The sequence below is a fragment of the Synchiropus splendidus genome, chromosome 6 (assembly GCF_027744825.2).
Source record: "Synchiropus splendidus isolate RoL2022-P1 chromosome 6, RoL_Sspl_1.0, whole genome shotgun sequence".
Classification (NCBI taxonomy): domain Eukaryota; kingdom Metazoa; phylum Chordata; class Actinopteri; order Syngnathiformes; family Callionymidae; genus Synchiropus; species Synchiropus splendidus.
In genome coordinates this window covers 22638115-22666097 of record NC_071339.1, presented here as the reverse complement: position 1 = coordinate 22666097, position 27983 = coordinate 22638115, and the positions used below count along the sequence as shown (strand labels likewise).

The window sequence follows — 27983 nt, the reverse complement described above, 5'->3', positions numbered from 1 at the left end:
TAATTGACTTGACTTGAAATAATCAATAAATGCACGTTAAATGTCATGTTTCATTTCCGTGAACCAGAGGTTGGGTGCCACCATGCAGTTGTGTTGAAAGGGTTAAACCCCCGCGGTTGCCATGGAGACGAGGAGGGCTATTTGACAGCAGTACGTAACACGAGAGCGGCGTAGAGCGCTGCAAGGGGCGGGGGTGAGCCTGGGGGGCGTTGCCATAACTCAACCTCGCTGATCATTGGTCGGCAGCTTGTCATGTGGTCATGTTGGAATGCAAATGAAAAAAGTTGGTGTAGCTGTGCACCGCCGCTGTTACTGCTCCGTCCTCGCTGACATCCTCCGTCCAGAAATGTTGTGAGAGACCAGGGAAAACGGGGACTCGCGGAGAGGAGTGATTCATCAACGGTATGTGGACTCCCAACGTGCCCTGAAGCAGCGTGTCATTGTCGGGACCTGGGCCAGCCTCCCGGTTTGTTTATGTGTGACGGAACTAGCTAGCTTTCATTGGGCCCCCTCACAGCAACTGCATGCTTCTAGCCTTCATGCTAACGTTTGTTTTGATGTCTACTTTTTAGACTTTTAACACCAATTTAGTAAAAATAAGCCTCCAGCTGTTAGATAAAGCCGCAAATTTTGCTGCCCTTCTACCTCGTAGTTAAATAAAGTTTCTGCGCATGCTTACAAAGAAGAATTCATATATTACCGTAGCATTTCACCGCTGTTTCACTGAACTAGGTCGAAAGCTTTCTGGTGGGATTTGGCTCAGCAAGAGTTATTTTGACATGTCGAGATCGCAGGCGCGGATATCCCAAATGCCCTGCTCGGATTAGAATAGCTCGACCGTGACCGTGCAATGACCCAGATGTGCTTAAATCATGAGTGTTTTCAGATGAACTTCCCTTCTAACACTGCAGCCATCCGTCCGACAGTCACTCTGCTTTCCAAGTGCAAATACTGGAGAGCAGTAGTAATGAAGAATCAGTAGGCCTGACTTGTTTTCACTACAAAGTTACATTTGATCTCATGCTTAATTTGAACCCACGTGCCATTTAGGTGTGTAGGTTCGTCAATGATGGAGAACGTGATGGACGCTTCTTCCTGTCTACAGTTTATACAGCAGAACTACAAATAGAAATTGGGCAGTAGAAGTATGTGGGGTCTCTCAGGTAACTCTCAAAAGGCCATAGTTCCCATGTAGATAAAAGCATTGGTATGCTGTATGATATGCTTAAGGCAAAGGTTAGTTTGGAACGTTAGTTCTAATATAATACAATCTATGTAACATTTTGATTGTCATACCAACTCAGATGTTTTATTACAAAATGTTGGATGTGCAGAAGTCTGAAAATTTGAGGTAGTGTAGGTCAATATTTTAGTGTTACAAAGTGGCTGTATGATGTGTATAATTTATTGAGCATCAGAGTTTCACTGACTTATTGTCCAATCCTTCATGATGTCTATTGACATAGCTTGCTTAGATTCTCTTCTCGTAAACTGCTTATCTGTTTTGCCTTGGACTTTTCTATGCCAAACAAGCCTTGTTTCTGTGACTGCTGGTTTGTTTGTTACGCTAGTTGGTTGTTATCATGCCATCGGGGTTTAATTGCTTTCCCCTCTAAAAAGTAAGGCATGCTGATATTGTAAATGATTAGTAAATCAACCTTGTCTTAATAGTCAATGGCTACTCCGATACAAACAATTACCTACTACTTTCATGTGCGCATTCAAGAACTGCAGTTATTTAATGCCATCCTGGCTTTTTTTGCTCAAACCCAACTAGCACAGTGAGACAGATACTTTTACTCTGTGGATCAATACATAAGATTTGCTAGGGTTACACATGGGATTTGCTCAGCCTTGAATGTGCTACCTGCTGCTTTATAGATGTTTCATTTGAAGCTCAATGTTCACCCGCTGAGTGACATTAATCTGGATATGCAGTGCCTGAAATGTAAATCCATGTTACAACCCCTATGGACTGCTTTCTTTCATTTATCTGACAGGCTTCTTCTCTACATGGTTGCTTTACAATGCAGATCACAGGCTTAGTTAATATATTAGGATTATGATGTTAAACAAATTTATTAAAAAACAACTGAGATAGAAATCCAACTTTCCTGACTCATGCTTCTGAAGTCCTCTCATCATGCTCCATTTTGAAGTTAATTCTTGATGAAGTTCTCCCCCATCTGAAATTCTGCAAACAAGAGGTTAGGGCTTTGACCCCGCCCACCTCCTTATTAGATCCAGCGGTGGCTGAGACGTGTCTGTTTTGCATCAGATCAGAGATGTAATGCGTGATTCAAATTGGTTGGTTCGGCGCTCCACATTGTTATGATCTTAATGAACACGTGTGCACATGAAGAACTCTCATGTTGATGAAATGGTCTCTGATTTGGAACAATGTGTCATCATGTGTCATCGCTGGCAGTCACGGAAAGGAGAGAGGGAGCGACTGAACCGAGCCATACCTCAGTTATTTAACCAATAAATGCAAAAGCATTCTTTGTTGGTTTTACAGACAGACTCAATCACTCATGCTGCGGCCTCCTCCCTCGCTGATGGTGATAACTGTATCTTCAGTCCGGAGGAGCACCGTTGACTTCAGCGACGCGTGGCCCACTAAAGCAGTTGACAGAACTGGGAGGCCCTCTTAGGTAGAGACATGCTCGCATGGACTCCTTCATTACATCTATCAAGATCTGGATGCTTCTGCCTCAAAGAAGTTAGTCCACTAATGCTAAATATTGATGCAAGGAAGTACATCTCGATTCACCCTTTTAAGATTCGTCAGAGCCCAGGGCTTACCAAAAACCTGCCTAAATGTGAATTATTCAGATTGTCTGGCTCACTTTTCTGAGATTGAGTGTCCACATGTACGTCCAGGTCAATATGGAAAGATGGATACTTGCAGTTGATTCAAATCCAACGCCACCATTCTTCTCTTGATTTTCATGTCATATGATTCTGGGAAAATCTTTTAGCTGCCGAACAAATGATTGATTAGCCAACCCACTTTTTACAGTATATTGTCCTGTCGGCAGTCAATGTGGCTGTGTGTGTTTAGCTGTGCAATACAGGTCTTCTGGTATTGTAAGATGGATGCAAACTCTCTGCTTCAGAATGCACATGCTGATTCGGATAGGAGCTGCTGTTGATGCCAAAAATAGACGGCAGAATTATTCAAAGCAGAAAAAGGCGCAGCACATCTTTTGTCATAACTCTGAATATTTACTTGGTCTAATACACAAAATTCTGACAGTCGAATAGGAAGCTAATAACCTGTGTTAGAGGTACCAGGATATAGGTATAGGATATAGGATATAGGTACAGGATAGCTTAGCCAAGCAGCCAAATCATTCTCCCAGATCTTTCATTTTGACTGGTCCATCAAACTCATGAGCCCATCAGGATGAGCCCATCTAATGTAACAAAATACCTCGAGAACTGAAGCTTGTATTGGTGCAAAGCTACTCAAGAGAGATTTCAGCCCCCTTGAAAAACATTTCCTGCATTGCTAGCTAGTTCGGCAGAAGTCTCTGACAACTGTACCAGTTTTGAGTAGGTTCATCTGTCTAAGATGTTCCCATGTTTACAATCACTGCATTTAAATGGTTGACCGATGACCCACATTGATAGCCTCATGGCGGTATTTGCGTTGAGGTTTGTGTTCATTTGGGACCAAAACACTGCTTATATTTCACTTCTGATACCCATCCTCTCACAAGTCATAAGTGCCCTTTCTCATTCCTGTTTCTTTTTTTTAGTGTTTATCCATTATAAAGAGTTTCTACATCAGAGGGACATTTAGTTGTGCCAAGGACTTTTAATCTTATCGTTAGTGTTGCAGCTTGCCGGCTTTAATTTGTGGCTCAGGAGGTAAGCATCAATTAAGAAAAATCAGCTGGGTCACTTTATGTTTAATTATATGTATAATAAATTGTCTTTTAATATGTAAAAGCCAAAACAATTGTGTTGCTCCAATGACGAGTTTGTGAATTTGATTTTGTGCCGAGGTCTTTAAGAATTGATGTGTATTTCAAAGTGGGGCGCTTGACCTGACAGCCACTCTCGCAACTCTCAGTTCTGGGGTGACCTATTTCCACCTCTGGGTGAAAAATAGAGCTTGCGTTCTTGGCCTCTCTTTAGTAGTGCAGAGGATTGTCTTTTTTTCTTTTTTTTTTAATCTGAGATCTTGAACAAAAATGTCTTTTGGTGTCATTGGATCTGAGACCGAATGGTTTTCTTCTGGAATTGATCAAGTTAAGTAGTTTATATGCCCCTGGTGTGAATCCTCTTACACAGAGGCCACCTCAGAGCACTTAACCTGGATAGCAGCCAGCATCTTTGTGTCCGGCTACTCAACTGTACAAGGCGAGCTCCATCAAACTCAGATGGCTCAATTACAGCAACTCTGTTGTCTGGATCAGGGTGTATGTGTCTTACACACTCCAACAAATAAGAGGCCTCAGTTCCTCTGTTTGGACATGAGCCATCAGCTCTCATCCCCCTCTGGGGTTGACCTCAGCCTCACCACAGTTCTCACAGGAAGGATGTGGATGATTCTGGGTCCTATCAGGAATTAGTATGGTTGTTATTGTTACCCTGGGTGCTGTCTGGATGTTTTCTGTCGAGTTCTGTTTCACTGTGTATTTTATGTATAAAGCAACAAGCCTAAAATTCATTTCTGGTTTATCCTTGAATTACAGTTGAAGCAGTCAAAATGGAATCGTTGGGCATTTGGAATTCTGAGGGTCTTTTCTGGGGTCCTTGAAGCTTTGTTTATAGTTGCAATACTACAGGATGCACTTTATGGAACTAGAACAGCCTGCACTTGCGTCTCAAATCATCCTTTACCCGCAATTGTTGAGATTCAATTAATTCAACTGATTTCTGATTTTGACCCTTAGCAAATATGGAGAATCAATAGAACTGCGGTAAATGTTTCTGTCGTCAGATTTGCTGTATCCACAAATTCTATTTGGCCCAAGGGGTGGATAGATTAATTGAAGGGGAATAAGTCGATCTTCATTATTCTAAAAGAACAACAACTCCTAACTAGTAAAGTACATGGGTGATAATAAGATATATGATAGATAGATGACTTATTGCAGAATAGATTTGCTCCAAATCTTATTACCTTTTGTACATGCAACTTTAAAAGTGAGCTCGATTAGTATTTCATATTAATCGTACATTATCTCAAATTCCTTATCCCAACAAAGGCATAAAGCATCTTAAAGCTAAATTATTAGTGGTCAATTTTCTACTCTATGTGAAACTAGATCGAATGAAACAGTACATTATTTGATTGTCAAGTGAAAATGGGGAAAAAAACGGCACATGATCCCTCTGATTTCAATAAATGGTGCAAATGCAAGTGTTTGTCTTTGTGCCCCGCTTTCTTCTGTTTACTCTGCTATCTCATGACATGAGGTGCTTGTCATTCACTTACTTGAGCAGGTCATTAAAAAGCTTTCAGAGCAGCCCTTTCACTTCACTTTTTGTTTGTGCCTTGTCGCAGCTTGGCGACGCTTGCAAGTGTGGAACTCAAAGCGTGTAGGCTGCACCGCCAGCTAATCTATATGCTAATGAGAAGATAATAATCAATGAGGTTCACGCTCAGTTGGCCCCTATCAATACTACATTGCCAGAGTAAATGACACATATGGCTACATTTCATGGTAGTAACATTGCAGGGGAGTGCTAATGTGTCAGGCTAGACTCTGAGTACTATATTATCGTCGTTCTTTATCGTTATTAATCTGTATTAGTGGGAATTTGTCCCTAAGTATTGTGTACAATTGAAAAAAGAATTCATGAATTATGTGCCACTCATTGACCTCAGTGGTTAAGAGTAAATATTCTGCACATATTAATAGCCCAAAAGGAACTATCTTGATTATCGTGGCAAATTCTCAACAGTTGGATATTTTCAACTCTGAATATGTAGTTCATCTATAAAACGTAAATTACTTTAACTTTATTCATTTAGTGAGTTTGACAGTTTTATCACTCCAAAATTTCCATCATAATATTTTCACAATGCTGTGCGCATGTTCTTTGCACCGTAACGCTGCAGACTAGCACACATGTTTTACTAACAAGTTAAACCGGGATTACAGTTGTAAATAAGTCTGTAGCGATAGAGTAAAAAAAAAACAGTGAGTGCAATTTATACAGAAATATACTTATATATTTACTACCTGTTTTTCCATTGCTGAATTCAACATTTTAAGATTCGAATGCATTTTCTTATTGTTTGCTTAAATCATTGGAGAACATTGATAGTTTGATGTCATTTGTGTTCTTCCTCATCTTCTTGTTGGATGGTGCTCAGTCTAGATGAAATTGATGGCTCCTGTCTTCGGCCGATTCTTGCCATTTAAAATTGGCTCACTTGGATAGCTATTTGTAGAAATTGGGTTTTCTATAAATGGTTCTAAGCTGTGCTGAGACAATCTTTGAAACGGAAATAGAGCCTTCCATCATTTTCCAGAGACTTCATAATGATTTTTGTTTTTATTCTAAATAAAGTGGGGGATAATCGGAGGAGGCGTATATTCCATGTATGCTAAATAAATTCATGCCGCTCTGTGCGGGAGGGGGAGGGGAGACAAATCATTACCATCATCTTCATTAGGGAGGATTCTTCCGTCCAATCAGGACGCCACACTGAACGTAGATTCCTTTGACACCCAGTTGGCTGTTGCTAGGATACGACATAATCAGGAGGCAGGCTTGGGTCTGGTTGGCGGACCGGGGTGTTGAAACAGAAACGACGAGCTGGCTGTGCATTGGGGGGTAGATGGAGGGGTTGGGGATTTTTTGATATAGCACAGAGGCACTCTTGCTCACACTCACTCTTTCAGTCACTTGCCAAAGCAGCCAGCCACTCAGCGGCAGACAAAGAAGAGGAACATCCTGAAGGAGGACAGCACACTCCCGGGGGATGGGGCATCATACCCCTGCATCGCGTTGGGGGGGTCATAGGAGGTAGGAGCTTCAGGGTTTAGGGGGCTTTGTCTTAGCGGCAGCTTAGCCCAAATGCAACCCCTAAATCTTGCATTTTTCAGTTGCGTTTGAGGCCATTAACACACATTATTCATTCATGCGGCTACTTCATTTGCTGTTGTGGTATTTCAAGGAAGGCTGTTGATAGGTGATGTGCACTTGCATGACTGTGATTGACGCGCCAGAGACAGTCAGTCTGTCTGGCAAGCTTTTAATGGTCAGGTTCCCCCACAAATGCACTTGAATCAAATGTGACAGTCATAAGGTTGTTTCGGGGCGACATGAGTAGTTCCATTTATACTGTGACTTTCGGACGTTAATGAAAAGGTGGCGTTGTGTTGTTGCATCTTCTGCTAGCAGCAGAGGTAAACATTCTTCCTTGGCACCTGCCAATGTATTGCATAGTAATGCTTGGTATAACAGAAGGGGTAGTGTGTCAGAGTGGGGGTGTTGAGGTTTTCCCCGTTTCACCCCTTCACTGATGGATGGGTGACTCCTCTCAGGCAGACAGGGGCCAAAGGCGTCATTACCAGAGGGGATTCCCTCCCCTCTCATGGCATGGGTAGCAGACTGTGGGATGTAGGCTAATGACTGTAGCTACAGCTGAGTGACCAGGATTCCACTGTTATAGTGGTGCTTTGTTTACAGCCAGAAACCTCCTCAGTCAGTGTCGCATTGACAGTTGGAGCCATGACAATAATGAATTATAAACTGTTAATAATAAATATAAATTGTTAACGCATAAGAAAATGGAACCTCATTAAATTCAATGGTGTAATTCGGGTAACGCACAGGCAATGGTGGTCAATTTGTCTTTGCAATGTAGCTAGAGCTGCTTTGTCAGACAGTAACAAGGGTTCTTAACATCTTTTCTTCAGGAGCTTCAATTTAATAAATCTACCAGAGCAGTTTGGCCAGTGAAATGGAAGTCAAAGATATGCTTAAACGAAACATAATTAGAAAGCTCAACTCCTCGGCGGCAGGGAAACCCTCTACAACTGCTAATTAAATCGTGAGATTTAAAATGTCTCGAATTTATTTCCCTCTTCTGAACAGTTAATGGAGTGTTATTTTATATGGACAAATAGATACTTCCTCATAGACACCGTTGTTTCTTTATCAGCTGTTCATTTGCTCCAGCAAATCCAAGAGCCTTGAAGGGAAAGTATTGTGTTTTAAATATTTTTGAACAACAATCAAATGCAGAAAGACACCAACACTTTTGACAAGACAAACTATTGTTCTCTGTCTGTATCATGTCAACACTACATTAACAATGTGATGACATGTGTTCCTGGATTGCTATGCTATTAGATACAATTTCATTGCAGTTAAGTTTCTGCACCTCAAGTGTATTTGGACATCCCCCAAGCAGTCAGCCAACTGATAACTGAAAGTCATTGCACCAGTTGCCTTTTTTATGTTGTTGACTAGAGCCTTTGCTCACGTCCAAAGTGGCAAGTCCAATGTAGCATGATGGCAACACAGCAGATTTTTGTCCAAAATCATGTAATGAAATAGGCTAAAGGTTTTGCTCCATTTAGAATGAATATCACATGGATCAATTTCTGCCATCCTCAAGTAAAAACCTGAGACCATCCATGTGTCACCAACCAAGCCTGTGGGTTACCTGATGGCTGCAGACACCTTATTAGTGACTGCTAAAAAACCTTGTGGATGAAGTAATATGTGCTGCATCCCACTATATTCAGTCCGAGTGCCGGGCCATTTTAAACACAGAGATTCTGTTTTTCAGTCCATAAATCTGTTTTTTAAGTCTTTTTATAGACTGCTTTATCTGAGGAGTAGTTTATGGATTGCTGTTTTTTTCAGTGATGTTTAGACCTTTAAGACGTGTCTACTGTCTATGGCCATTCTGCATCTGAGCTTAAAGTGTGACATGGCCTGTATTGCTGTTAAGGACTCAGAATTTAAGTTTACTTTTACAGACGACACAACTGTGTTATCCCCTTGCTTCAACTTGAATAAGCCCAGGGAGTGTTTTAATTGAAGTGAATGGATCATGAAGTGACTATAGGCTGTTCACTACTTATTCAGACGTTTTTCTTACTTGTTTTTCATTTCAGGACTGCTTCTTGTTCACAGTGCATTTGACACAAACGTGTTTGTGTTTCGACGTAGGTGAGGTAATTAGACTGAAGAGCTGTGCAATATTGAGGCATAATGGGAGGCAGGGGTGCCTTAGGAAGGACGGCTTGGCGACCGCTGTTATTTAATTACTTCCACCATGCGCTCGCTCCCCTCTCAAACCCATTTAATCCCCTGAACCTGCTCGTTCAACCTTCACCCCTAGTTGGAGCCTCAGTCACTGAAGCCTCCCCCTTTCTGATTGCTTGTCCTCTAACCTCTGGGTTACAACTCAGTCCTCCCTTCATTTTTAGAAAGCTTTCAGTGCCGCTGCTTCAGCTTTCTTCGTACACACACACACACACACACGCACACACACGCACACACACGCACACGTTTGTTTCACTATTTTCATGAGGACCAACCTGAAACCCAGTTATAATAAACGACTTTAACTGACGTTTTAACCCTCTAAACCTTGTGAGGACAGGCCAAAGTGTCCTCACAAAGCAAAATGTCCACACAAGCAGGTGGCTTGTCAAGACTTGGTACTCACAAGTATGGCAAAACAAGCCCACACACACGCATGTTTGTATTAGTATTTTGTGGGGATTTTCTATGCCATAATGCTTTCCCCAGCTTCTTAACCAAAGTTAAACTCAATTTTTGACCCCAGTTATTTTGACGTTTTAACCCTCGAAACCTCATGAGATTCGCCCACACAAGAATACTCGCACACACACACACACACACACACACACACACACACACACACACACACACACACACACACACACACACACACACACACACACACACACACATTTGTCCTCCTATCTTAGTGAGGACTGTCATTGACATATGTTAACATAATGCTTTCCCCAGCCTCTCACCCTAAACCTAACCATCTAAAACAAATGGCTAAACTTCACCTTTACTCTTAACCAAACTAAAACCCAATTATAATAACCAAGCTGTTTTTTGGTTTTAACTCTCAAAATGAGGCTCGGCTAAGTGAGGACCGGTCAAAATGTCCGCACTTTGCAAAAATGTCCTCACTCTGTTGATTAACAACTCATACAGGTTCTCACAAGATAGAAGTAGAAGAACACACGCACATGCAGAACCACACACACACACACACACACACACACACCTCTTAGGCAAACTTCCTCTCAAACCGTTTTTGTTTTTTGTCTAGTCAAACTCTGCTGCCTTCGCATGACTCATACAATCAACCGCTTTAAATCTACTAGGGATCTACTTAATCACCTTTTGATAAAATGGTGTTTTAGCAGCAGGACGCACATAAATGTTTTAGAAAAGCTGCTAGTCTGGTCAATACAGGTGGCTTTGATCCAGTCAGAACAGGTAACTGAGTACATTAATATTATCTGTGCCCGCGCCTCTCAATCCTTCAGGGTTAAATCATGTTTGTAATCGGAGAGATGTGGGCTGATTTGTATTAAATGGGGCTGTGTTTGTTTTGTTCCGGCTGTTTTGATTGGGACTGCTGCGTCTGCCCTAATTAACTTTCACCAAATGTGTGTGCCTTGTTTATGTTAAATGCTCCAACATGTAATTTAAGGGCTCTTGCCAGATGTCCTCTCTTTTATCCAGAGTTGTTCATGGCTCTAATTACCTTACCCAAATTACATTCTTGTCTCTTTTGCCAGCTGGTTGTATTGTGAAAAAACTAAGTTCTGTTTCTTTTGTTTTTTTTTTCTTTTTCATTTTTTTATCGTTTTTCTCTTGGCCCGAGTTGTCTATGAGCCAATGCTCATTTGCTGAAATTGGATTGGATATGTTTCGTGAACATTGGGACTTATTATTTTTTCGGTCTAGTCACTTTGGTGTGGTATTTTGGAGACGACACTGATGCTGCCAAACAAAGGTCAGGAAAATTATAATTTTAAAAGATTACAAACTTGAACACTCCAAGTGGACAAACAGTAGTTCAAATGCAGTTCATGTGTCTTTACATTCATTTATATGGTTTTGTTTTGTCTGATTGAGCAGTAATTTTGAGTTAGGGTCCTTGAGATGGATCTGTTATGTGGATATATTTTCTCATGTTTTTTCTGTTCTCTTCCCCAGACACAGGAGAGCCATTCAGAAGAGCCGGGGGTCAAAGGTGAGAAGAGCAGGGGGCACCATGAGTGATCCGGGGGCCTCTGCCACCACTGCAGCTGGCAGTACTGGGTCCACCACCACTCCCTCCACTTCCACCTCGTCCAGCACTTCCGGCTCCACTGGGGCCACCAGCAGTAGCAACAACAACAACAACAACAACAACAGCAGCAGCAGCAGTAGCACTCCTGCAGCCAACACCACTACTACTTCAACTACTACTACTGTTGCTACTAGTAGTGGTGGTACTACTAGTAGTAGTAGTAGTAGTACAAGTAGCAACTCCAGTAGTACTACCACAACTGGGAGATCTGCCGTGCCTCAGATATCTGTTTATGGTGGGATAACTGACAGACAAACTGTGCAGGTACGTCACTAAGCAGCGTGCAATAAGTTAATTCTCTGTCTTGTGTAGTTTTGAGTCAAATACACACACATATCGTTCTCCATTTTCTCCTCTGTCCCATGAAATCATTTCCTGATATCTGTGTACATATCAGCGCTACTTCACTGCTGCTGTATAAGTCGGAATTTGTCGAAGGAAGGAGTGCGTTTTCTGCCTTGGTACATCCTGACCTTGTGACCCTGGGATTAGCCTCAACACAGGCTTACCCTCTGCCCTGAATAAGCAGGTCACCTTTTGGTGCTGTTGGTTCGACAGCAGCTCTTTCTTGCCTATTTGACACTTAAAGGACAGCCGCTTTTGTCTCCATGGTGCCTCATGAACGCCGATGACTGATGGCCATTTATGTTCTCTCCCAATTGAATTCGGAGAATTATTTCACCCTTCATTCCAGAGAGGGGATGGGTGTGGACCAGTCTGACAGTGTAGATCTTAGCATGTTGTTCCCTTTGGTTTCCAGGCAGCCAATGAGGACTCTCAGAGGTGAAGAGTGAGCAGGGATGTTTTATAGGTTGGGAGAGTTTGAGAGTTTAGTGGTAGTAAGTGATTCAGTGTAGGGCTTAAATTAATTTAGATTGAATCCTGACCGACCCTTGAGAGTATACTTTACTGAGCAGCAGTTACAACAGACATGATTTTATGACAACAAAGGTAAATTTGCAGAGCTTAATGCATCAGTGCATTAAGCATGGGAACTTAAGTCACGAGTGGTAATAGTTATTACCTGGTTATTAGTGTTGTTTAACTTTTGTTCTGTTAGTGTTATTTGTGTTTGTTCTGCCTGACAAGCCGCTTTAAGAAGTTCGTGCTGGTGCTTCACTTCATTAATCAGACACATTTATGCAGGTTTTCCAGCAAGCCCTGCACCGACAACCAAACACAGCGGCTCAGTACCTGCAGCAGATGTACGCGGCACAGCAGCAGCATCTGATGCTCCAGACTGCAGCCCTGCAGCAGCAGCACAACCTCAGCACAGCTCAGCTCCAGAGTCTGCAGGTCTGAAACGTGGATAAATGATCACTGCTATTTTTCACATATGAGAGGTCTGAATGTCTCCTCTTCATTGTGTCAGGCAAGTATTGCGGCTGGCCGGCAAAACTCGTCGCAGAACGGGACGTCTTCACAACAGACTGGATCCACTCAGGCTACAGTGAGTGTAGTTTTTAGCTGCTCTACTGTGTTAACATTTCAAAGGAGGAGCAAAAGTCTGGAACATAAATTCTTCCATCCCTGTAGATCAACTTGACAACGTCTCCAGCAGCAGCCCAGCTGATCAGCAGAGCCCAGAGCATCAGTTCCACACCCACCAGTATTTCCCAGCAGGCTGTTCTTCTGGGTGGCCCATCAAATCCTACCCTCACTGCCAGCCAAGCACAGATGTACCTTCGTGCACAGATGGTGAGCGTGTTCACAAAAATAGTTTGACATGAGTTGGCAATCCTGAAACACCAGTTTTTCCTTCTATATATTTTTGCTGCCCAGGAATAGAATTGAGGTTTTCTTTTCTGCGATGGGGAAAATACTGGTTTGTTCAGGTGTGAGGTTAAACCTTTTTTATCAATACTTTTGGTTTTCCATCTCTTCTACTGCCAACACACACATTTAAAAAGCATTTAAAATAGTGGTATTCTTGTTAAATTAATTAGATTCATATGGTTTAAATGTTTAGTTTCCATCCATCCATCATCCTGAAATGCTTATCAATGTGTCTTAAAATCTTTTAGGATGAAAATAAAAAATCTACCCATGCCAAGGTGTTGGGCGATGATCTTTGTTTCCTTCAGTGCTAGTCTTTGTGTCACAGAGGCCAATGTTTCAGTGTCTGTACAATATTTCTGGCTGCTGGGAACATTATTTGAAGCGTTTCTTTGTGTCCCAGGCTCAGCAGAGTAACCTGGTGCAAGTGGCCCGAAGCCTGGGCCGAGCTGTTCCTCTGTCCCCTCAGCTCATCTTCACACCGACAGCTACAGTGACAGCGGTGCAGTCTGAAAACTCACAAGCCTCTTCACAGGTAAAACAGTAACTGTGCATCAGCACCTTTTGTTGATGTACGATGTGTACAAAAATTCTCTTTACACACAGTCATAGTTTTTATGGAAACTAGTTATGTTGATGAACATGGAAACATGGTGTTTCATTTGGTGTCAGTTTAGTTTCAGTTGATGTTGGGAGGCTTTTACCCCCCAAATCAATTGAAAGCGTTCATTTAGTTTTAAAAACTGACAATAATCACGCCTGACTGCTTGCAGAGGTGCAACATTCAGTCACGTCTGCAATTATCTCTGGCTCCCTAATATTGGCACAAGAAAAAAAATCAAATATGTATAATTTATATATATTATATATATATTATATATATTATATATATTATATATAATGAGATAAGTATATTGCTGTTCTTTAACGATATAACTCAGTGCAACACAAAGTTTCTCTCTTTTTTAAAACTTGTTTTTAAACATCAAATGAAATGAATGTTGGACGTTTCCCTAAGCTGGTAAACTTTCTACCCCATCAATTAAACTAATGGAATTGACAGAGATGCTGCTGCTGACTTATTTGTTTTGTTGAACAACTGGCATTTGTTTGACTGCCGTTTGTCATAACAAACTTTAATCAGTAAAATGGCTGTTTTTTTCATTAGAAGCTGAAGCTATTCCATGTTTGCTTTGCTGTTCTTCTGAGAAGCACATATTTTAATGGTAGTGATGCAAAATGTATTGACTTTTTGCTTTAGTGATTCATTTAATTACAGGGTGTTTCATCAGAGTAATGTTCAGTGCAAATCATTATTTTTTATTGTGTTAGTTGGCAGACTTTGTCAATATGGGGTACATATTGCATATGAGTGAATCAAGGTGATGAAGAATGTAATTCTGCCAAACTATGTGCTAACTAAATTTCCATATCGGTAGACCAGACTGCAATAATAATTGTAGCTAAACTAGTTTAAGATTCTTCGCCAAAGTGGTTCTGAATTTATTTTCCTGTTTGTGAGCTGTAATATCTCCCTGTCTCCTAAGAATCAGGTCCAGAATCTCGCCATCCGCGGCCAGCAGGGGGCAGCCTCGTCCTCCTCACAGGCACAGACCCTGCAGGCGCTAAGCCTCAAGCAGAGCCCCGTTGCCATTCAGCCCGCATCACTGAAGAACCCCAGCCAAGGCAGTCAGGCGTCCACAGGAGGGAGGTCTGGCTCCACTGATGGTTCTTCTGAAGGAGGGAAGAAAGCGGACACAACACCAGTCACTGAAGTCCGAGCTATAAATATGAGCCGCAACGTCACAGCACCGCCTCTGATCGCTCCGGGTATGTAGCATCTGTACATGCTGATGAAGGGAAGTACAACAAATGTGTCTGCAAATGGCAGACAAACTAAATCTTTGTTCTGTCAATGTTTGTTTTGCTTTGTCCCCATCCTTGCCAGCTTGCTGTTTGTGTGGATTTGTCGTCACATGGCATGACTTTAAGACCATCCCTGCAGCCTTTAAAGCTGCATGTCTGAACCTGCATCACAGACACATTCAGTGTCAACGTGTAACGAGTGGTACACGGTGATGTCTGGAACAGTCAACCTGCTCTGTGTTACCTGCAGACTTGAAAAGTCAAATGTCACGCCAGTGTCTCTTAAAAGAGCTGTTACTCAAAGTCTTTTTTTTTAATTCGGGTGCAGCTGATTGTTTTCAGGATCCACTTAGATTATCATTCTGCACATTTCATGGAGAGCTTTATGCACAAGCCTCAGATGTGATGCAGTAAATGGGGTCCTCATCTGTGCCCCGTTTTCTGTGCGGAGACTATTGTGTTGAGTCACAGAGGGGGATGGGATCGAGATAATCTGAGCGTGTCAGCGCACAACTGCTGCTTGCTTTGTTTGGGTTAATGGATGCACATAAAATGGAAAAAAATAGGGTTACCATACGTTACCGTGCTAGTGGGCCATGGGTCCAGGTGTGCACATCACTGCTTCACTGAATAATTTGCATGTGTTGTCACCAACACAGCACTGGTCACCCCATCAACACCACAATTTGTATTGTAAGAGGTACAACAACAGCCTTTGCAACAATTCAAATTATAGCTTTTGCTTGAGCACCACAACACCAAACTAGTCAACTCAACAGTGGTAACATAGCTAACAAACACCACCCCAAAACAAAAATAGCAACAGTTACCACCACTAACCAAACTGTAACCACGCTGTAACCATCAACACCTCCAACTAGACCAAATTCGTAACTGGCCAATCAATGCCTTGTTCAACTGTAATGTCAGCTGCATCCTCAAATGACACTCCTGCATCACTATGTTTTATTCATGCCGCACCTTTTCATGCATCACTTGCGAGTCAGTTGTGCGAGATGGATGACAACCTGAACGAAATGTCACAGCTGAGAAAGATATTGAGTCACCTATTCAAAACATACACGTCTACCAAGGCCACCTGACCAGAAATAGATTTGCTCTCAAGTTCTGAAGAGTGCGAAATGTAGATGCGGTGGTGAACTGTAAATATTTGAGGCTCGTTTTTGAAACTGAAGCAGAGGCCAACAGTGCATTTTCATCAAGCAAACTGTCGCTGTTCAGTGCCAAAACACTGTGTAATGTCACGAGACAGGAGATCTATAAAACTTAATTTCCAATGCTAGCTGATTGAGACGCACTTTTATAACCTTTGCATTCAAGTCCACATTTCCGCTTCCTCAGAAGCATTTGTCTCTGCTAATTGAGCAGCACTGTTTTTGATTATATCTTTTTCTTCAAACAAATATGCAGTAATGAAAAAAAGTGGGACCTTTTTTTGTGGGACCTGTCTATTAACAGTGAGAAACTTTATTTTTTAGGTAACCTTTGATGTTATTTTGGATTGCATTAGAAAGCATAATTTTTGACCTCAGACTTCTCACCAAGCGCTTCATGAGGACTGTAAGCTGGAAGTGAGAATTGTGGGGAGAGTATTTCTGTGATGTTGCGCACAGTAAGTGCCTGTGAATGTGAGAAAATGCTGGGGTTTTCCTCTTGCAAGTAAATGTCTCACCCTTGACAGGGTATTGTGAGACTGATGTGTAGGCAGCTAAAGAGCATTTAAGTGTTGGTGTTAAGAACTGACTGTTCCAGTTCATCATCTAAACTCCTTAAGGCTTGATAGTTTCAGAAATGAAGCCCTGTTTCCCCTCCTTTTGACAGTCTGCTCTTAATGGGTATGAAAAGGGTTCATGTGGCGGGCAGTGATGTCAGTAGTGATTCATCCAGTAACTCAGACTGATCTATGACGTAGTCCTGTCAGAACCAGACCTCTAACTAGTCTTGGATTTCTGGTTTTGGTGTACAGGTGGTTTGCATTTCAAATAAAAGTACACCTCAATCAGATTTCTGATTTACTTGCTTGAACTGGAAGAGGATGGAGGTCAGAAAATCTAGCCCTGACCTAGTGAGTATGACTAATAACAAGAGGTATATCTTCGTGAAAACTTTTTCTCAGTTTAGGTCATGAGCTAGAGCCAGACTGAACTGCCATTCCAAAGTATCTGAGATAGATGACACTGACACCTATTAAAAATGTGCCCAGTCCCTATCTATGGCGATAAACATTTGGGTCTTCAGTGGTGAATGTCTTTGGAATAAAGCTCTGGATAACATGTATTTTTCAGCCTTTATTGATTTATATCAAGGGACAAAAATGCTTTAAAAACTAGGGCTATGTAATGACAGGTATCTTGTAATACGATATGTGTCCCTATACAGGAGGGGTGACGTGATCTATTGTAGTACTGTAAATTCAACAATATATTCTAATAACATTATCATAACATCATCATTTTAAGGGACAGAATCAGATAATGCAGTGCAATATGATGTGCATGAAAATCAGTTTATTGTTATGAGATCAGTCCAGTTAAATTCCGCAGTGCAACTGAGGAATGAGTCCCTTAAACCACAAAATAACATCCTGCGTTTGAAAAGGAAAGACAATATCACACAATCTAGTATTCAATATTTTCTTATACCTCATGCTAATATACTGTAGTATTCAAATGGCTATGAATGATCAACAGTACTATTTCTATTGTGGTTTTGCTCTGACCACATTAGGGCCACATAAATGCACTTTACACTTTGCCCTCATCTGCTTTAGAGTGTCAACAGAACTGGTGGGTGTGATGTGAGGCACTCCATATCCATGTGAGTCAGTGTGACTGACGTAGATAGCTGGCTCACACATTCCTCACTCTGTCCCTAACAAAGAAATACTTGTAAGATGTGCTGACTGAAGTCATGTTGGTGTAAAAGGGATTGTAGCTCCTTCGTAGTCCGTAATATTCAGCTACATTTAATGCTCCGAGTGGAGTCCACTTGATATTGTGGAAGGTAGTTTTGGCAATTACTCAGTATTCATGCTCGTTTTGCAAAATGGCCTCCTGCTGGCTACTCGTGCTGCGAGGACTGCTGCAGAAAGGTTGCTAGGTGACATTGCAAAGCTATGATCGGTTGTTGACGAGACTTCCCAGCCATAGTCGGCTAAGGTGGAACACTGCTTTCCCATTCCATCTAAAATTTGGAATCCCCCGTGGAGTTGGTAGATGGTGCCTGGACAGGATCAGACTAATGTGTCTTTCCTGAGAGCTTCTTAAGTAACCACCTCCTCTGGCTTGTCCATCCCTCTCCAGTCTCTGTAAATATTAATGACTGTTGCTCGGTGTGTCACTGCTCATCAGATCGCTAGCTAATTATCAGCCTAGACTTTTTTTTTACGATCACGAAACGTCCTGATGGCATGCAACTTTGCGAAATGTCCCGGTCGGTGGCCTCATGAGGAAATTCGGATAACAGATGGTGACTATCCCACACAAAACGTCATGAACAGAGGCGAGCGGAGACAGAAGGGGCGTGCAGATAAATGCTGATGGCAGTTTTCCATGCATGGATTTATTGAGGGATTTTTGTAATGGGAAGAAACCCACCTCCGTGTTCACATGACTCCTAGAGCAGAAGTTAAAGTTTACTGTGTCATAATAATAAACGTCTTGCAGAGCTTCTTTTGTTTCCTGCTGGACTAGAGGAGGAAATTGACGGGCGGGACTGGGGTGACTCACCAGTTACTTTACACAGTGGGTCCCACATGTTTGGTATCCGTGCATGTTTCTTATCTTAGCACATCCTTGGGCCCCTTCCTTTCTACGTTCACACAAAGCTGGATAGATGTTTCACGTCGACAGTAATCTGCTCCGGATGTCTTCTCCCTGCACTGGCAGGTGGGGACAAGCCATATTGGAACAGATCTGGACCAATGATTTGTGTGAAGCAGACATAAAAGGCAACTGTGCAGGTTCCTGTGCTCTCGTTACATCACATAGTTTATTGGCGATTAAATAGGTGGTGTAAAAAAAAATGCTTTGTCAGCAGTTTCCTGAGCATGTGTCGATTAACTTAAGTGTTTTGTGTTAAGATGCAGTGATAGTGCTCTGCCAAAGGTGAAGTCTGGCTGTATTAATATGAGACTTTCAGTTGCGGCATTTTAATTACTTAATTGAAACAGAAATAATCTATTGTGGAATAGTTTCTTTACAATGATAGCAGTAGTTCACCAGATTCTGTAGAAATGAGAGAAAATGTTACTGGTAATTTTTTTTTGCCATTTTTGAATGAGTTCATTTTGAATTGTGCCATTTAACTGTGGCTAACTTGAGTGTAAAGAGTAATGTAAATTAATCGTCGACCGCGCTCAGATATGTGGATGAATCGGTGTTCCCTTTTGACCTGTGTTGAATATCGTCTATCTTTTTGTTGGTTTTATGATGAATGAATGTTTTAAAATCAAGATAGCGATTGGCATAGATTGAAAAAGAAACAAATTGGAAAATTATAAAACATAGTCCCCATTTTTAACTGTTGCAATGTTGTTCATGTTCCCGTAAACACATTTGTGGCATTTTTTTCATTCAGATGACAATTTTCATGTGATTATAATTGTCTCATGATCTCTTTGACCTAAAAGTGTTGTATTCACTGTTACAGCGTACACACAGATTCAGCCCCAGTCGCTGGTACAGCCACACAAGCAACAACAGCAGCAGCAGTTTGTGGTCCATCAAAGTTCCCAAAGAACAGGCCAGATGCTTCAGACGGCCTCCATCCAGCCATCCCAGCACCCGGTTCCCGTCCTCCCCAAACCCGCAAATCACCAGTCTTCGACGCCAAGCCAGCAGGCGACCATCTTCCACTCAACCATCAGTCCGCATGCACTCCACTCATCTAGCAATCACGCCAAAGCTCAGCCTGTTCAGCTCACGGCCATCAACCTCCAGATCCAACCTACAGTGCGTTAACTTCTAAACTCTAAACTCAAATTCTGTGTAGTGTAAAGAAAGTCTAAGTCTAAGTCTAAGTCTAGTGTAACATGTAATAAAAGTAGCACTCTTGTGTTGCTCGCTACATAGAACAGAAAGTTTTGAGCCTGCCAGCTATTTTGAAAACTTTGTATGACTTATACAATACAAACATAAAAAAGCCACTCTATGAGTATTTATTTATATAGATTAAATGTTTGATTCCCCTTTTTAACAAGTGTGTATTACTCTTTTAGTGCTGTCTGCATATGTAATGCATGTCTGTCTTCAGGCTCCTCGACTACTCCAGGACAATAAGGATAAGCCGACATCGCTGGTTGTGAGAGAGACATGTCCATCCGCTAAACCACAACAAAAACAGCCACAGCAGGCACCATTACAGCAACAACAGGCACAACAACAGCCGCAGCCAAAACCAGCTCCTTCACCGTTGCAGCCCACCAAACCCGTGGAGCCTCAGAAAGTCGACCCGGTTGCCCCTGCCGTTCAGCCTCAAGGTAACAGCTCATTACTTTTTATTAATTGTTTGAATAATCTGTGGGGCAACTGTCTACGCTCCGGCAATGATCATTATCCACTAAAGAGTCCAGAGAGTCTTCAGTGCTGCTAATATCTCCTCCAGCTTATCACAGTCCCCTCTCACCTCCTCTCATCCCTCATCAGTGAAGTTGTGCCTTGCCCATTACTAATTCTTGACTGAGTTGTAGGGGTGGGAAAAGCTGTTCTAAGTGGGCAGTTAATAGTATATTAGAATGAATCATAATGATGAGTCAATTTGCTTGCAATTACTGATAGGTTGTCTTGCTTGTTTGAGTATGCCAACAAGCATGTGTGTGATTTTGATGTTCATCTTGGGTACATTGATGTTTGGTGAAATCACGTACTGTCAGTCACTTTGTTTGGTTCTTTACATTCTGGTTTCAGTATGTATCATGTGCAGTTGTTTTTGTACGAATGAAATCTGTCCTGCCAAGACAAGAGTTGGCTGAGAATTAAAAGCGAAGTCACCTCAAAGAGTATTGATATCGTGAATCATGAAACTTGTGTATAACATTCTCTCTTTCACTTGCTGCGGTCACGTTTGTCAACAGTTGGTCTGGAAACTTCCAAAAACAGATGAAAGGGGATTTGATGAAAACTGGGAGAGTCGATGTGCTTTTGTGCTTCAAGCAGTGCCTCTTGTTATGATGCAGACTCTGTAGTGAACTCAAGACAGGCTTCATGCTAAAATTATGACTCTTGCTTGCTATAATAGACTGTTAAATACATGTTGATTTTATTTTGGGTGCTGCTCTCCCAGTTTACTGTGATAATACAATCAAGTGTACGATAGTTTATGATATGATATCATAGTACATTTATGATAGTAAAATGTCAAGTTTTCACTCCGTTAATCGGGACTGTTGTCATCCGGAGGAACAGCACTGCGCTTCATGCGAAACATGGTGTCCGCGGTTGAAAGCAGCCACACGCGAGTTTCGGTAGAACTCGGACGCACTCGGGTGAACTCGGCGAGGCGGAACCTCTTTCGCCTGTATAGGCACAACACGAAAGCGGCGCCGCTCCTCTCGACTTTCACACACAACAAACTCACGTTTTGCAACATTAGTGATGCGGAGTGTACGCGGCTGCTTCTGAAGGATTTCTCCTGGTTCGACTACTCACTTTCTCGTCAGCGATTTAAGTAGTGCGCTTGGATGCGGGACGTTTCATATTGACCGACAGCCTTGGTGTGAGTCTCCTCGTCATGTCATTTCTGATGAATTTATTGACTTGAAGGGCGCTCAGACGAAGCATTTTGATTCAATTGTTCTATTGTCTTTTTGAATGACGTGATTTACACGCTGATTCTCTGCTTAGGTTGGTGTAATCATTGTTGTCGTTCAGTATAACCAGCCAAGTTCGGTTGATCAGTCACTACTAGCATGTTCGTGTGACGTGTAAGTACTTATTTGGTAGTTATTATTTATATTATTTGGCGAACCATATTGGATTTTCTTTGCAATCCAATTGAGAAAACGGTAATAAATAAACAATCCAAGTAAATGGTTTGTATCTCTAAAAAGTATCTGCAAAACAGTGTTAAGAATATTAAATTGTTGTTATAATTAAAGAGGTGGCACATTTGACATAGACTAGGGCTTTGTCCTTTTGTGGTTTAGATAATGTGTTAATGTGCAATAATCTCATTTTAATATCTGAAATTGTCACTGGGAAATAGTTGTATACACTGTTTTTGTGTTCGTACTCCATCTGTTGTATGTCACCGTGGCCATTCAATATTATCTTTTATTTGAAATTGTCAGTAGTATATTTTTCTTTAAATGTAAACACTCCCATTTCCATAGATGACGTTTACATGAGGTTTCAAGGTTCTGCATTCAGAAAGCAAACAAAATCACAGCTGCATTCACTGAATGCCGACTCACAACAGAATTATGAGTTTGGAGACAGATCAGTGGTTCTCATAATGTGTCATGTATATGTAATTTTTGCAGTAACACAGAATTAAAAATTAGAGAGGTGGTCACATGCATAATAAAGGGAAGGTTTTCTGTGCAGAAAGATTTCAGTAATTGTTTATTAAATATTGCTATTTTCTGGCTTGAATCTCAACCAAGTGTATTTGTTGATACAAGATTGTAGTTGTGTTATGTCCTCTGGTCAGAGGCCCCATCCACTGGCGATGTGGTTGGTGGTTTCAGCACCTGTTCCTGGTCTCCGTCTGTAAGGCAATATTTAAAAAAAAAAAAAAAAAAAAAATGATGTCACTGCCCTGTTTGTCTCACCTCTCAACCTGAAAGTTGTAACTTGACGACAGAGGAACAGAGAAAATGCTTGTTCGGCAAGTGATATAAAGTAAATATTAACGCAGCATTTTCAGTAATAATAATCGGTGCAATATACAGATGTGCTGCAGACAGTCCAGTAAAACATGCTCTAATGAGAAGCAAGTCAAAAACACAAGTGTCATTTTTGAAGCAAATGCTTCTTTTCTCAAGCTAGAATCAAATGAGAACTTGCTGGCAGCATGTTGAGAGTTACCAAAGAAATAACGCTGTAGCCGCTTGAGTACATGAGAGTCAGGTATGGCTATAGCAATAACGGCTTAGGCTCATTGTCTGTCCTCAAAGTCTGTTTCCATGTTCAGGGTGTTAAGCTGCTGTAGCATCATGCTCAAGGGTCTTTGTGAGTATGCACCATGCCTTCGTCTTTGTTGGAAGAGCATTACTACGCCTCATACAGGCCTGGAGTGTGAACTACGTCGGTTACAGTGGAATTGTCTGGATGCCTGTACTTCATTTTTTAACCAGCTGGGAAAAGGTTTATGATGATGAATGTGGTGCTGCACTGTCACTACCTATTGATAGTGGCAACGGCTGGTCTGTTGGATCAATTTTAAAAGCAAAACTGTTGTATAGTGAAAGTGCCACCTACCCTTCTCGTCTTTGTTAATGTTTCTGATCTTAAAACAGGAGTTGCAGTCGCCAAGAGGCAGCCTGCTGGGACGCCACCTCCAGTCATGACCTCAGGGACTGAGAGTGAAGCTCCGACGATGACGGGCTGCACCCCTCATAATGGAGAGAACAAGCCACCACAGGCCATCGTCAAACCTCAGGTCCTCACTCACGTCATCGAAGGCTTCGTCATCCAGGAGGGGGCTGAGCCGTTTCCTGTTTGTGTGAGTGACGCTCTCATCTCCATTAAGCATTCCTGCGGAAAAACCTATTATGAGAAACGTGACCGGTGTGGAGCTCAGTGATGAGGAACTGAGCTAGGCAATGGAATTCAGATTAAATTATTGTGAACACAAAGTTGTTGTTTTAGCTCAAAATAAATGTGGAGAAAGTTAATCAGACCTTTTTGCAGTTCTGTTGAAGGGTGAGAGTTTATTGAACTCACTGCCACCTACTGGACTTTGTTAGTAATTGTGTTTTTGGATTGTGAAAATGGAATAAAAAAGTGTACGTGCAATGTACAGCTTGTTTAATAACTCTTAAAGTCTTTTAAATATAAACAAATAAAAAAAAACAGAAGAAACGTTAATTTATTGTATGGTGTGATTTAAAAGATATTCTAAATAAGAGGTCATTATGATATAGAAGTGATTTATTATGTGTGGATACAAATATGGATGCCTAATATAGTTGTTACATGTACCGCAGTTCTATTAGAGCCAATAGAACCTGTGAAGAATAACTGAAAATGTGTATTTTTACTGAACGCAGATCATTTTTGATGCCTAAACTGTGATGTTCTGTACAAACAAATTAAAAATGTATTCTTCTCATCTGTCCCCAGGTGGAACGTCTGCCAGTCCTCATCGACAGCCCGAGGAAACTGGACCATCAGCTCTCTTCAGATCCCGACAAAACTCCCGTCAGCAACGCAGCAAACTCAGACTCTGAGCCCGATGAGTTGAACCCACCAGGTGAGCCGCTGAGGCTGCACTTCGACTGCTCAACTTTTTCCTGGCCTGAGTTTATACTTATTAATTCTCCCGCAGAAAACGAGCAGGAGCCGAAGCTGACGTGTGAATATTGTGGATGGGTGGACTTTGCCTATACGTTCAAGGGCTCAAAGCGTTTCTGCTCTGTGGTTTGTGCGAAGAGGTAAATACTGTGTTATAAAAAAAAGACATTCAAGACAGTGTATTTTTAGTTAATGTAGTGAAAATATTCACAACTTCAACCTCCTTTTTTTTGCTCTTGTAGGTACAGTCTGAGCTGCACGAAGCGTCTATCCATTTTCCGTCCAGACAGAAGCAAACCAGCCAAACGCTGGCACAGAAGAGGTCCGGGCCGGCCGAGCCTGGAGTCCAAGAAGCAGGTACGGATGAGTTTATAAAAATCATCCTTCCAGCAATGTTCCCTCGAAGATGCATGCATGCACAATTGCGCACAAAAAAATCTACGCTGCTCACCAAGAATCCATCCTGCCTCTCACATTAAAACAATAAAAATAACCGCTCACTGCGCTGTTCGTCCGTGCGTATTCCTGGCCGGAATTTTCCACCACTCCTCTGGTTAGGGTTGGGGTGAGGGATAGTCAGGAGAAGTGAAGTAACAGTGGAGAATGTGAAAGAAGCCTATGCCTTGTTCGTTGTAGCCTGATCCACACAGGCCCACGGCTAAATGAGCAGCCGTCACAGAATACGGGGACAAAATTCAGTCTCGCAATAGACAGATTCATGAGCCTTATCTGTTTGAGAGAGCATAAATATTTATAAAAGTTGGTTGAACTTCTTTGACAGCACTTCAGTGGTGTAATGTGACTTCAATGACAAAAGTCAGTTTACTTATTGTATTGAATATATGACGTTATTCAGTTTATGCATGTTCAAATATGCTATAATGCATACAATTCTAGGACAATTGAAAGGGCTTTTATTCCTACCTTTTTTTAATTTCAAACATTTTCCATTCTGCAACATGAGTTATGCAAATTGTTAAATTCCCATGACTGTTATACTAATACTGTTACAGCAGTTACCACAGCCGGCATCGACCGATCGCTCACAGTAGTCCAAGGGACAGCTCAGGGTGTTTGTGTGTTTGCTCAGACACGAAATATTAGAGGGAACATTGCCTTCCAGCCATGAGCGGGATGCTTTAACTATATCTCTTCTGGTGACAGAAGAGGAGGAGGCAAAATTTCCTAACTGTCGAACTCATGTCTGCAGAAACTCTCTCCATGCCAGCAGACGGCGAGCGGCTCCGTCTCCTCACCACACCTGTCGCAGCCGAGCCAGGAAGAGTCCAGTCCTTGTTCCGACATCTCCAGCTACGAGGAGCCGCAGTCCCCTGCGTCTGCAGCCAGTTTTGGACCTCCAGCCCCGACGCCCGTCCAACCTCAAGTCATCCGACAACAGAGTCGGACCTCTGATCACGAGGACCGTGCGGCCAGAGATGCCCCTGCGGTCTGCCGGCGCCTGTCGGGCGACGACCCCACCAGGTGGAACGTGGAGCAAGTGTACGAGTTCATCTGCTCGCTGCCAGGTCAGTACATAACAGCACAGCAGCCAGATCTGGAGCCTGTGTTTGACTTGTGGTCTCTGGCAGGTTGTCAGGAGATCGCAGACGAGTTTCGCTCGCAGGAGATTGACGGACAGGCGCTGCTGCTGCTGAAGGAGGACCACCTGATGAGCACCATGAACATTAAACTGGGACCAGCACTTAAGATCTTCGCACGTATCAACATGCTCAAAGACTCGTAGCAGGAATGAGTGTGTGAAGCTTCGCGGGCACAAAAGCACTGAGGACACGATGACCTCTCTTCCTACAATTTCGTTCAGGTCATTGGTTAGTCTCGGGAAGCACTTAGGAAGTCGATGAGTAGCAGCTCAGACACGTGTGCCGACAGTGAATCCGGATACCAGTGGGACATCAGATCAAATGTTTACATCATGTGTTTACTATTGGGTCAGAGAGACCGTGAGTCAGTCCGAGTGTGTGAGTGAGTGAGAGCCATTGCGTGAGTCCCAGGCACGATCCATTGAGGTGTTACTGATCAGAGAATCTCAGCTATCTGGCGCGTGGCATCAGTCTGTTCCGAGTCACACTGAGCTCGGGAGTCTGGCTATTTTGTGTGCATCTCAAATCGGTCCGGTGTCAGTCACTCATGAGTGAGTGCAACAGTAAAATAAATAAACTAAAATAAAATACAATAAATGTCAAGCAATCTGAGGGCTGGGCCCGGTCCAAACAGCTCAGTCTGAAGATAGAGCTCTGAGACTCTATTTTAAAGGACCTAAAGTCACTTCATGTTCAAGATTTTCAAAACGCACTCACAGACGTTTCTCACACCAACAAAAATGAAACCGATTTGGCAACTACTCTGGATTGTTAAACGGTTTTCAGACTCAGATGTTCTGGCTCACTGTGTTTGGGTCCGAGCCAAGTGTGACAGCACAGTCAAAAGCACAAAACATGAATGAAATGAGTAACAGCTCTGTCTTTGGCTCTGTTGAACAATTCAGTCTTCCTGTTTTGTCACCGTCTGTAAGCTGGAAACTATTGCTTACAATTCTGCTGGTTGTCGCTTGCCACTCAACCTGTGGTTCTGATCTAGATAGTTGATTCTGAACTGGGTCGCGGCAAACCTCAGTCGCACAAGTCGAATGCATCTGTCAGTTTAAGGAAGAGGCCTGTTCATCGACACGAACCGCCGCTGCCCACTTAGTAATTCAAAGCTGTCGGAAACAAAGACTCAGAAATCAACCAGACACAGCCCCGGAAAACAAGTCCAGGCTCAATACAGGGAGTCTGAAAACTCCCTGTTTAGATGTGAAGGACTTGCTCTGAAAGACAGTCCAGCTGTGCCTCTCTCTCTATCTCTCTCTCCAAAATCCATGAAACACACTGGAGGTTTGTTAGAGCAACTGTTTTTCAATTTGGATGTGACGTCCATTGTGAATTAAGGTTTCAAAGCCCAAATGAACAATGTGAACTGGAAAAGGGAACTTGATTGATTTGGCACAGCAATAATTATCTTCTGGGTGCAGTTTTTTTTTTAGAATGACCATTTTCAGATCTCAGTACATTTCAGTGGAAAGTGACTGAACAAACTCCCATCTTCCACTCTCCATTGCGTTCTGCCCACAAACTTTATAATCGGACTGCTCCGTCACTCAAGCTCGTCAAGAATGTTGCCTTCCAGGAATCTTTATTTGAATTATTTTCGAGTAGACACTTGTACATAGCAGTTGAAAGCGTGTAAACTGTTGTTTGTGTTTATTAAGTTATGTTTGTTTTACGTTTGAAAACAGAAGTGATGTTGAATATTTTTGAAATATGCAAATGTATAAATCTTATGTTTTTCTAACGAGAATGCGTTTTGTGGCTTTGGCTGGCTTTTTGTAAACAATGTCTTGTATTTATCAGAAACTTTGTTACACAGCTTTTTTGCAATGATATATAAATAACTTGCAATATACTTCTGGGTGTTGGAATTTTTTTTCCAGTTAAGCAATCTGCCATTCTTGCCGTTTGGATGTGGTGAGTTAA

The 27983-nt window shown here is 42.1% G+C and overlaps 1 protein-coding gene across 1 annotated transcript; it reads left to right on the top strand.

Moving 5' to 3' along the window:
• The first annotated feature begins 256 nt into the window (after positions 1 to 256).
• On the top strand, positions 257 to 27960 carry phc2b (polyhomeotic homolog 2b (Drosophila)). Its single transcript, XM_053868391.1, has 15 exons — positions 257 to 402; positions 11197 to 11596; positions 12479 to 12628; positions 12705 to 12782; positions 12869 to 13030; positions 13512 to 13643; positions 14656 to 14938; positions 19646 to 19947; positions 20249 to 20474; positions 23454 to 23659; positions 24280 to 24409; positions 24485 to 24590; positions 24693 to 24807; positions 25661 to 25976; positions 26040 to 27960. Exons 2-15 carry the CDS (start codon positions 11255 to 11257, stop codon positions 26192 to 26194), a joined length of 2703 nt encoding a protein of 900 aa, XP_053724366.1. The 5' UTR covers positions 257 to 402; positions 11197 to 11254; the 3' UTR covers positions 26195 to 27960.
• The last annotated feature ends 23 nt before the right edge of the window (positions 27961 to 27983 follow it).

Bases quoted from the DNA above. Each gene is read 5' to 3' on its own strand.
- phc2b (XM_053868391.1), top strand. From the start codon at position 11,255: ATGAGTGATCCGGGGGCCTCTGCCACCACTGCAGCTGGCAGTACTGGG. The intron at 12,783-12,868 runs GTGAGTGTAGTT...CCATCCCTGTAG, and splicing joins CTGGATCCACTCAGGCTACA to ATCAACTTGACAACGTCTCC. The intron at 24,591-24,692 runs GTAAATACTGTG...TTGCTCTTGTAG, and splicing joins TCTGTGGTTTGTGCGAAGAG to GTACAGTCTGAGCTGCACGA.